Source organism: Nerophis lumbriciformis, linkage group LG37, assembly GCF_033978685.3.
Source record: "Nerophis lumbriciformis linkage group LG37, RoL_Nlum_v2.1, whole genome shotgun sequence".
Lineage (NCBI taxonomy): Eukaryota > Metazoa > Chordata > Actinopteri > Syngnathiformes > Syngnathidae > Nerophis > Nerophis lumbriciformis.
Window position 1 is genome coordinate 24,206,175 of NC_084584.2, and position 12,236 is coordinate 24,218,410.

At 40.4% G+C, this 12,236-nt stretch overlaps 1 protein-coding gene across 1 annotated transcript in view; it reads right to left on the reverse strand.

Annotated features, from left to right (window-relative positions):
* Positions 1-2,081: 2,081 nt before the first annotated feature.
* LOC133577304 (CMP-N-acetylneuraminate-beta-galactosamide-alpha-2,3-sialyltransferase 1-like) overlaps positions 2,082-12,236 on the reverse strand; it is a 224,479-nt gene continuing 214,324 nt past the window's right edge. The window contains exon 9 of the mRNA XM_061931006.2: positions 2,082-3,118. Coding sequence (XP_061786990.1) covers positions 2,945-3,118 — 174 coding nt within the window. The 3' untranslated portion in view covers positions 2,082-2,944. The remainder of the gene's footprint in view (positions 3,119-12,236) is intronic.

Consider the following 12,236-nt stretch of genomic DNA (forward strand, 5'->3'; position numbering starts at 1 on the left):
TACATACATACATACATACATACATACATACATACATACATATATATATATATATATATATATATATATATATCCATCCATCCATCCATCCATCCATCATCTTCTTCCGCTTATCCGAGGTCGGGTCGCGGGGGCAGCAGCCTAAGCAGGGAAGCCCAGACTTCCCTCTCCCCAGCCACTTCGTCCAGCTCTTCCCGGGGGATCCTGAGGCATTCCCAGGCCAGCCGGGAGACATAGTCTTCCCAACGTGTCCTGGGTCTTCTCCGTGGCCTCCTACCGGTCGGACGTGCCCTAAACACCTCCCTCGGGAGGCGTTCGGGTGGCATCCTGACCAGATGCCCGGACCACCTCATCTGGCTCCTCTTCATGTGGAGGAGCAGCGGCTTTACTTTGAGCTCCCCCCGGATGGCAGAGCTTCTCACCCTATCTCTGTATACATATATACATACATATATATATATATATATATATATATATATATATATATATATATATATATACACACACATTTAGATATTTACATATATATATGTTTTTAAATTAAATTAATTTTAATCTATTTCTGTTGTTTCATACTGTATTTTATTAACTGCTCAACCTTGTTAATATTTGAAATATTGTAATGTGTTATAAGTGCCTTACTTTGTGTGTATATTTTCAATATTTACTGTGTGTGTTCCATCCATCCATCCATTTTCTACCGCTTATTCCCTTTTGGGGTCGCGGGGGGGTGCTGGAGCCTATTTCAGCTGCACACGGGTATAAAACAATTAAAATGAGAACGATATAACATTTTAAAGTATTTGAAAAAAGTCAATAGTCATCACACGTACCGTTTCTTTAATCGTCATTGTGTAAATTATTGCAAAAAACACAACAAAACTAAGCCCACTATTTCTGTTGAGTTGAACAGACGACAAACGAAGAGGTGTTGTTACAGTTATCGTCCACTGGATGGCACTGTTGACACGTAATGGCAGCCGCACACGCAGAAAGTGCTCTAATAAAAGAAATACAAGGGAAAAAACACTGCTGTTTAAAAGGCACATGGAGCAAAACATAACATGGCAAAACTCCAACCAAATGATATTATAATATGCAAATATTTGACAAACACATTGCTGTAATGAATTTAAAAGCCATAATGCAAGCTAAAATCAGTAAAGGCACTTTTCATGTAGTTGTCTCACAAACATGGACATCCATAAGGCACGGCAGTCTTTGGTGACTGATTGTACAAAATAATACTAATACGAATTACAAAGAGCGGCAATCACATTTTATACGCTCGCTCCTGTTGTAACATATAGACAAAGAGCAGCAGTAGATTCATTTTAGATATCAGAAACTACCTTTCAGATGATTTAAAGGGGAACATTATCACCTTGATGTTGCAGAAAAAAAAGACCATATATTTTTTTAACCGATTTCCGAACACTAAATGGGTGAATTTTGGCGAATTAAACGCCTTTCTAATATTCGCTCACAACGTGACGTCATATCGGGAAGCAATCCGCCATTTTCTCAAACACCGAGTCAAATCAGCTCTGTTATTTTCCGTTTTTTCGACTGTTTTCCGTACCTTGGAGACATCATGCCTCGTCGGTGTGTTGTCGGAGGGTGTAACAACACGAACAGGGACGGATTCAAGTTGCACCAGTGGCCCAAAGATGCGAAAGTGGCAAGAAATTGGACGTTTGTTCCGCACACTTTACCGACGAAAGCTATGCTACGACAGAGATGGCAAGAATGTGTGGATATCCTGCGACACTCAAAGCAGATGCATTTCCAACGATAAAGTCAAAGAAATCTGCCGCCAGACCCCCATTGAATCTGCCGGAGTGTGTGAGCAATTCAGGGACAAAGGACCTCGGTAGCACGGCAAGCAATGGCGGCAGTTTGTTCCCGCAGACGAGCGAGCTAAACCCCCTGGATGTCTTGGCTCACACCGTCCCTTATGCCACCGAAGATGATCAAGAGAAGAATATCGACCCTAGCTTCCCTGGCCTGCTGACATCAACTCCAAAACTGGACAGATCAGCTTTCAGGAAATGGGTATGTCCACAGAATATATTAATTGATGAAAATTGGGCTGTCTGCACTCTCAAAGTGCATGTTGTTGCCAAATGTATTTCATATGCTGTAAACCTAGTTCATAGTTGTTAGTTTCCTTTAATGCCAAACAAACACATACCAATCGTTGGTTAGAAGGCGATCGCCAAATTCGTCCAGGCTTTCTCCCGTGTCGCTGGCTGTCGTGTCGTTTTCGTCCGTTTCGCTTGCATACGGTTCAAACCGATATGGCTCAATAGCTTCAGTTTCTTCTTCAATTTCGTTTTCGCTACCTGCCTCCACACTACAACCATCCGTTTCAATACATGCGTAGTCTGTTGAATCGCTTAAGCCGCTGAAATCCGAGTCTGAATCCGAGCTAATGTCGCTATAGCTTGCTGTTCTTTCCGCCATGTTTGTTTGTGTTGGCTTCACTATGTGACGTCACAGGAAAATGGACGGGTGGTTAAAATCAGGTACTTTGAAGCTTTTTTTTTTAGGGATATTGCGTGATGGGTAAAATTTTGAAAAAAACTTCGAAAAATATAATAAGCCACTGGGAACTGATTTTTAATGGTTTTAACAATTCTGAAATTGTGATAATGTTCCCCTTTAAGTGGTATTTACAGCAGTGACAAGATCTGAACTCACACATATATGAAAATAAACATAATGAGCATCAATATCAGGTTCTTGATTGGTTTGGATTTGTAGGTAGTTGTATGATTCTGACATGGTTTGGCACACAATGGAGGCAAAGCTGTTCGGTTGGCGATATAGCAGAAGTGAAAAACAAAACAACCTCCAGAGCTCATCCACTAAAGTGGAACATTCTTCCCCCCCCCCCCTGGTTCATTTGGTGGTCATCCAACAGCACAAATGGCGCCAGGCATCATCTACCTTTAAACATTCGGATTTTGTGTTTGTCTGCCAAAAGCTGCGTGACGTTATATTCAAAATCTCCATCGTGGACGCCCGTGTGTCTAAAAGCGCCGGCCAGAAGATTGTCCTCCCAGTAGTGGTGCCAGTTGCCGTCCTGGTCTGCGCCAAAGCCAAACACGTTCACCTGAAAGACCAAAAAAGTATGCAGAAACTTTTGAGCAGCATCATCACTGTAGTGCAGTGCTTTTCAACCTTTTTTGAGCCAAGGCACATTTTTTAGCGTTGAAAAAATGCGGAGGCACACCACAAGCAGAAATCATTAAAAAAACGAAACTCAGTTGACAGTAAAAAGTCGTTGTGGCAATTGTTGGATATGACTTTAAAGCATAACCAAGCATGCATCACTATAGCTCTTGTCTCAAAGTAGGTGTACTGTCACATCACGCCCTGACTTATTTGGAGTTTTATGTTGTTTTCCTGTGTGTAGTGTTTTACTTCTTGTCTTGCGCTCCTATTTTGGTGGCTTTTTCTCCTTTTTCTGTATTTTCCTGTAGCAGTTTCATGTCTTCCTTTGAGCGACATTTCCCGCATCTACTTTGTTTTAGCAATCAAGAGTATTTCAGTTGTTTTTATCCTTCTTTGTGGGGACATTGTTGATTGTCACGTCATGTTCGGATGTACGCCATCTTTGCTCCACAGTAAGTCTTTGCTGTCGTCCAGCATTCTGTTTTTGTTTACTTTGTAGCCGGTTCAGTTTTAGTTTCGTTCTGCCTAGCCTTCCCTAAGCTTCAATGCCTTTTCTTAGGGGCACTCACCTTTTGTTTACTTTTGGTTTAAAAATTAGACACCTTTTTACCTGCACACTGCCTTCCGCTGTTTCCGACATCTACAAAGCAATTAGCTACCGGCTGCAACCTACTGATATGGAAGAGTATTACACGGTTACTCTGCCGAGCTCTAGACAGCACCGACACTCAACAACAACACATCATTTGCAGACTAGAATTACTGATTTGCAAAAAATATTTCTATGGGCGGTATAGCTCGGTTGGTAGAGTGGCTGTGCCAGCAACTTGAGGGTTCAATGTTCGATCCCCGTTTCCGCCATCCGAGTCACTGCCGTTGTGTCCTTGGGCAAGACACTTTACCCACCTGCTCCCAGTGCCACCCACACTGGTTTAAATGTAACTTAGATATTGGGTTTCACTATGTAAAAGTGTTTTTAGTCACTAGAGAAAAGCGTTATATAAATATAATTCACTAAATAGGTGAAATTAGATAATCTCTCACACTGCGGCACAGTGGCTGTAGTGCATGTGTAACCTGGACTGGTTAACCAGCTATTTACAACAACGACAGCAATATGTTGAGATTGATGATTATAGGTCAGAATGTATGAATGTTGAATGTCGAATTCCACAAGATTCGATTTTAGGACCCAAACTTTTTATTTTATATACACAAATGATATTTGTGAGGTTTCGAAAATTTTACAGTCCGTATTATTCACAGACGATACAAATTGATACTGTTGAGTAGATGACTTTAAAATCTTAGCCGATAATATTGAAGAGGAAATGGTTCAACTAAAATTGTGGTTTGATGTAGGGATGTCCGATAATGGCTTTTTGCCGATATCCGATATTCCGATATTGTCCAACTCTTTAATTACCGATACCGATATCAACCGATATATACAGTCGTGGAATTAACACATTATAATGCCTAATTTGGACAACCAGGTATGGTGAAGATAAGGTACTTTAAAAAGAAGAGTAATAAAATGAAATAAGATAAATAAATTAAAAACATTTTCTTGAATAAAAAAGAAAGTAAAACAATATAAAAACAGTTACATAGAAACTAGTAATGAATGATTGGGGTATAATTGTGAGATACAAAGTCGAAATTATAAGATAAAGTAAACATTATGAGTAAGGATGTCCGATAATGGCTTTTTGCCGATATCCGATGTTCCGATATTGTCCAACTCTTTAATTACCGATACCGATATCAACCGATACCGATATCAACCGATATATGCAGTCGTGGAATTAACACATTATTATGCCTAATTTGGACAACCAGGTATGGTGAATATAAGGTACTTTTAAAAATAATAATAAAATAAGATAAATAAATTAAAAACATTTTCTTGGAAAAAAGAAAGTAAAACAATATAAAAACAGTTACATAGAAACTAGTAATTAATGAAAATGAGTAAAATTAACTGTTAAAGGTTAGTACTATTAGTGGACCAGCAGCACGCACAATCATGTGTGCTTACAGACTGTATCCCTGCAGACTGTATTGATATATATTGATATATAATGTAGGAACCAGAATATTAATAACAGCAAGAAACAACCCTTTTGTGTGAATGAGTGTGAATGGGGGAGGGAGTTTTTTTGGGTTGGTGCACTAATTGTAAGTGTATCTTGTGTTTTTTATGTTGATTTAATAAAAAAAACAAAAAACAAAAAAACAAAAAACGATACCAATAAAAAAACGATACCGATAATTCCCGATATTACATTTTAACGCATTTATCGGCCGATAATATCGGCAGGCCGATATTATCGGACATCTCTAGTTTGATGTAAATAAATTATCATTAAATTTGGAAAAGTAAACATTTATGTTATTCAGTAATAAAAGAGACCCTGCCCCAAGTGGAGGAGTTCAAGTACCTCGGAGTCTTGTTCACGAGTGAGGGAAGAGTGGATCGTGAGATCGACAGGCGGATCGGTGCGGCGTCTTCAGTAATGCGGACGCTGTATCGATCCGTTGTGTTGAAAATGGAGCTGAGCCGGAAGGCAAAGCTCTCAATTTACCGGTCGATCTACGTTCCCATCCTCACCTATGGTCATGAGCTTTGGGTTATGACCGAAAGGACAAGATCACGGGTACAAGCGGCCGGAATGAGTTTCCTCCACCGGGTGGCGGGGCGCTCCCTTAGAGATAGGGTGAGAAGCTCTGCCATCCGGGAGGAGCTCATACTAAAGCCGCTGCTCCTCCACATTGAGAAGAGCCAGATGAGGTGGTTCGGGCATCTGGTCAGGATGCCACCCGAATGCCTCCCTAGGGAGGTGTTTAGTGCACGTCCGACCGGTAGGAGGCCACGGGGAAGACCCAGGACACGTTGCTTAGGCTGCTGCCCCCGCAACATGACCTCGAATAAGCGGAAGAAGATGGATGGATAGAGTAATAAAAGAAAGGTAGAAGTTGGTTTATCCATAAACAATGTGAAAACTGAGAAGGAGTCTGAAATCAGATTTCTTGGGGTCATCCTAGATAAAAAGTTGACATGGAAAGCTCATAAATTGCATGTGAAAAATAAGCTAATTCAAAAGCTTATTTATTTTGAACAAGGTTAAATACAGTTTCCCGTATAACACAATGAGAATGTTACATTACTCAATTATTCTACCTTATTTCAATTATTGTGCAGAAATATGGGGAAATACATATCACAGCAGCATAATGCCTTTATTTCTTTTACAGAAAAAAGCGATCCGTATTATTTTTAAAGTAGGATACAGAAACCACACAAAATCCACTCTTCATTAGGTCAGGATTATTCAAACTAAAAGACATTGTAGAATTGCATACTCTATTAGCATACTTGCCAACCCTCCCGATTTTCCCGGGAGACTCCTGAATTTCAGTGCCCCTCCCGAAAATCTCCCGGAGCAACCATTCTCCCGAATTTCTCCCGATTTCCACCCAGACAACTATATTGGGGGTGTGACACTGCCTTTAGCGTCCTCTCTCACCTGAAACCTTCCCCCCTTAACAGCCGCTTGCTGTCCAGGCGTCTGCTTTTCCTCCATATAAACAGCGTGCCGGCCCAGTCATATAATAATGTAGCGTTGGATGTAAAGATGTCAAGAAATGCTGACACATTGTATGATCTTTTAACTGGTTTAATGATAACGTTAATTTCAAGCACAAGCACACACACACACACACACACACACACACACACACACACACACACACACACACACACACACACACACACAAAGTGAATGCAATTCATACTTGGTCAACAGCCATACAGGTCACACTGAGGGTGGCCGTATAAACAACTTTAACACTGTTACAAATATGCGCCACACTGTGAACCCACACCAAACAAGAATGACAAACACATTTCGGGAGAACATCCGCACCGTAACACAACATAAACACAACAGAACAAATACCCAGAATCCCTTGCAGCACTAACTCTTCCGGGACGCTACAATAACATCTACGGCTTTTGGAGCTCAGTGCACAACTGCACACACAACAAGAAAGAGACGAAGCAGAAGAACGAAGAGGAGACATGGCGACGACGAGTAAGAAGAAGTACGCTTGCAAGTTCCAAAATGATTGGAAAAAAGAATTTCATTTCATCCAGGACAGCTCAAAGGGGAAGGGGTATGCTGCCTGCACCTCAACCCCGCCCCGGCAACCACGACCCCCCTCCCCCCGCCCCACCATCTTCCGAATTCGGAGGTCTCAAGGTTGGCAAGTATGTCTATTAGTGATGTTCAAGGCTAGAAATAAAGTTCTTCCGAAGGACTTACACAGGTTATTTGTGTTCACATCTGAAGATGAGAACCACATCCAAGAGCGCGGACAAATTTGAAACAAATGTGCTTTGTCTGTTGCTTTTTTTGATTGATTGAGAAGTTTATTGACATCTTAAAGAATTGAATCAATGTCATGCTTTAAAAAGGCAAATGGATGGCACAAAAAGCCAAAAGGCTCGTTTCCATTGTGGCCCATTAAAATATTCATCACATTTGATACATTCAATAATAAAAGATATATAACCTGTGACGTGTATATAAAAAGTTACGTTAATAAATGGATAACTTATGTACATATACACAGTATACAGGTCAGGTGATTTGAAAAACAATATATACAAAAAATATACAGTATAACCACATATAAACCTGTTTGATGCTGAGAAGAGTTGCTGGGGATCAATTTTGTTTCAGATCAGGTAGAGGTTTAGCTGAGCCAGGATTTTATGGCAGTTTTAAAATTTAGTAGGGAAGTTCGAATTTTAAGGTCTGTTGGTAGTAGGGATGATGTTTGATAAGAAATTATCGAGTTCGAGCCTATTATCAAATCCTCTTATCGAACCGATTCCTTATCGATTCTCTTATCGAGTCCAGATAGGTTGTTGTATATAGAAAAAAAACACACAATATTTGGTTTAACAAAAGCTCACTTTTACTATATATAGAAAAAAATAAAATCTAATAAATAAATAAATATTGACTGTTACCCCCCTAAAAAAATAAAATAAAAAAATTAAATATTGACTGTTGTTACCCAAAGTATATTAAGTGGGATTTTTCAGAAAAAACAAATATATACAGTAACACAAAAACAACCTGTCTCTGTGATCACTATAGGTGTATAAATAATAATATAGTGTTAAATAAAATCAGTCCCTTGGGCACAAAACTGAAAATAATACAGCTCTCCAAAAAGTGCACTTCTGCTGCTATTGGAACATACTAACTACAGCTATTACTCAGGAAAAGGCTCAACAGGACTCAGCTGGACCTGCACAACTTACTGACATGGAGTCTGACCTTGCTGACCAAGGACTGACAGCAGTGTCCGCGTCACCTGCTGTTGAGAGACTGTCTCGACCTAAGAGACATGTTCAGCCACCTAAGAGGCTGATTGAGAGTTGTGAAGAACTCTTGATTTTTCGAATTGTTAAAAAAAGAAAAACAAAAAAAAAGTGTTGACATAACTGTTTGTTATGATGCTTTGACATTTTTGCACTTTATTTCTTTATTGAAAGAAAATTCTATGAAGAGAAAAGTTGTTTGCAAATGTGGTTACAATGCTAAAAAATGAAAAGTTAAAGCTAAAAAAAGAAATACACTTTATTGAGTTAACATTATGTCTTTATAGGGGGAAAGATGTGATGTTATGAGCTAGGGAATATAACAACTACACTACCCAGCATGCAACGGGAGTGACGAGCATGCGCGGTAGCCCCGAAAAGTGTTGTTGCATGTCACCACCCGGCAGCTAAGAATGAGGTTATGAGCACGCTGTGAAAGTAAACGTCAAGAACTCAGCCAACACGCCTCGTCTGCATATTTTATAATTAGACAGACAACACATATACAGTGTGATTTTGTTTTGTTTACCAGGAAAGAAAAACAAAAGTTAAAAAAGGGAGATATATGTTGTATATACAGGTAAAAGCCAGTAAATTAGAATATTTAGAAAAACTTGATTTATTTCAGTAATTGCATTCAAAAGGTGTAACTTGTACATTATATTTATTCATTGCACACAGACTGATGCATTCAAATGTTTATTTCATTTAATTTTGATGATTTGAAGTGGCAACAAATGAAAATCCAAAATTCCGTGTGTCACAAAATTAGAATATTACTTAAGGCTAATACAAAAAAGGGATTTTTAGAAATGTTGGCCAACTGAAAAGTATGAAAATGAAAAATATGAGCATGTACAATACTCAATACTTGGTTGGAGCTCCTTTTGCCTCAATTACTGCGTTAATGCGGCGTGGCATGGAGTCGATGAGTTTCTGGCACTGCTCAGGTGTTATGAGAGCCCAGGTTGCTCTGATAGTGGCCTTCAACTCTTCTGCGTTTTTGGGTCTGGCATTCTGCATCTTCCTTTTCACAATACCCCACAGATTTTCTATGGGGCTAAGGTCAGGGGAGTTGGCGGGCCAATTTAGAACAGAAATACCATGGTCCGTAAACCAGGCACGGGTAGATTTGGCGCTGTGTGCAGGCGCCAAGTCCTGTTGGAACTTGAAATCTCCATCTCCATAGAGCAGGTCAGCAGCAGGAAGCATGAAGTGCTCTAAAACTTGCTGGTAGACGGCTGCGTTGACCCTGGATCTCAGGAAACAGAGTGGACCGACACCAGCAGATGACATGGCACCCCAAACCATCACTGATGGTGGAAACTTTACACTAGACTTCAGGCAACGTGGATCCTGTGCCTCTCCTGTCTTCCTCCAGACTCTGGGACCTCGATTTCCAAAGGAAATGCAAAATTTGCATGGTTGGGTGATGGTTTGGGGTGCCATGTCATCACCAGCTATTGTCATGTCATCAATTTAGGCAGCACGGTGGCAGAGGGGTTAGTGCATCTGCCTCACAATACGAAGGTCCTGAGTAGTCTTGGGTTCAATCCCGGGCTCGGGATCTTTCTGTGTGGAGTTTGCATGTTCTCCCCGTGACTGCGTGGGTTCCCTCCGGGTACTCCGGCTTCCTCCCACTTCCAAAGACATGCACCTGGGGATAGGTTGATTGGCAACACTAAATTGGCCCTAGTGTGTGGATGTGAGTGTGCATGTTGTCTGTCTATCTGTGTTGGCCCTGCGATGAGGTGGCGACTTGTCCAGGGTGTACCCCGCCTTCCGCCCGATTGTAGCTGAGATAGGCTCCAGCGCCCCCCGCGACCCCAAAAGGGAATAAGCGGTAGAAAATGGATGGATGGAATATTCTAATTTTGTGACACACGGAATTTTGGATTTTCATTTGTTGCCACTTCAAATCATCAAAATTAAATGAAATAAACATTTGAATGCATCAGTCTGTGTGCAATGAATAAATATAATGTACAAGTTACACCTTTTGAATGCAATTACTGAAATAAATCAACTTTTTCTAAATATTCTAATTTACTGGCTTTTACCTGTATATATGTATGTGCTGCGGTTGTTTTAAGAACGTTGCGACAGCTGCCGTAAAGGAGGCGCGTTGCTAGCCTGGTTGCTATGTTTCCGGTTGGTCGTAAAAGTGTTCGTCATGTATTTGTACCCTGCTCAAATCTCTCAGTAAAGTTATTCATTGGATTATACCTTTTGTTTTGAACTTTATTACACCTTGGAGCACTTTTTCCAGTCCATTGTTTTTCCTGCTTTCCCTATCTGCGCCTAATGACTGAGCTACGTGACGTCATTTCTTGTGATGTCTCACGGGGCATTTCTGGTCGGGATGGGATTCGAATAAAGAACCAACTCTTTTTCTTTACTATAGTGGTCTCGATAACGGGTACCGGTTCTCAAAAAGGGATTAGAGTTCGAGGACTCGGTTCTTTTCTTATCGAACAACCGGGAAAATTGGTTTCGAGTATCATCCCTATTTGGTAGTGCATTCCACTGTGTGGTGGCAAAATAGTGGAATGCATATTTTCCCATGAGAGTCTTGCTGGTGTGAAAGCATGAGATTCTCTAAAGAAAGACTTAAAAAGTTGCAAGAATATTTATTGAATTTAAAAACAGCTACAAAAAGAGACAACTGGAATTATATCAAACTGATTTTTGATTTTGATTGGACGGGTCACTGTGAAAATGCTTAAACGAAAATGTAAAAGTATGTTGGATGTTCGGGTGTTAGTGGAGGGAAGAGTGATAAAGTCATCTAAAATGATTTGTGTTAAAAATAGGGGGCAGATACAAACCCCGTTTCCATATGAGTTGGGAAATTGTGTTAGATGTAAATATAAACGGAATACAATGATTTGCAAATCCTTTTCAACCCATATTCAGTTGAATGCACTACAAAGACAACATATTTGATGTTCAAACTCATAAACTTTATTTATTTTTTTGCAAATAATAATTAACTTAGAATTTCACGGCTGCAACACGTACCAAAGTAGTTGGGAAAGGGCATGTTCACCACTGTGTTACATGGCCTTTCTTTTTAACAACACTCAGTAAACGTTTGGGAACTGAGGAGACACATTTTTAAAGCTTCTCAGATGAAATTCTTTCCCATTCTTGCTTGATGTACAGCTTAAGTTGTTCAACAGTCCGGGGGTCTCCGTTGTGGTATTTTAGGCTTCATAATGCGCCACACATTTTCAATGGGAGACACGTCTGGACTACAGGCAGGCCAGTCTAGTACCCGCACTCTTTTAATATGAAGCCACGTTGATGTAACACGTGGCTTGGCATTGTCTTGCTGAAATAAGCAGGGGCGTCCATGGTAGCGTTGCTTGGATGGCAACATATGTTGCTCCAAAACCTGTATGTACCTTTCAGCATTAATGGCGCCTTCACAGATGTGTAAGTTACCCATGTCTTGGGCACTAATACACCCCCATACCATCACACATGCTGGCTTTTCAACTTTGCGCCTATAACAATCCGGATGGTTCTTTTCCTCTTTGGTCCGGAGGACACGACCTCCACAGTTTCCAAAAACAATTTGAAATGTGAACTCATCAGACCACAGAACACTTTTCCACTTTGTATCAGTCCATCTTAGATGAGCTCAGGCCCAGCG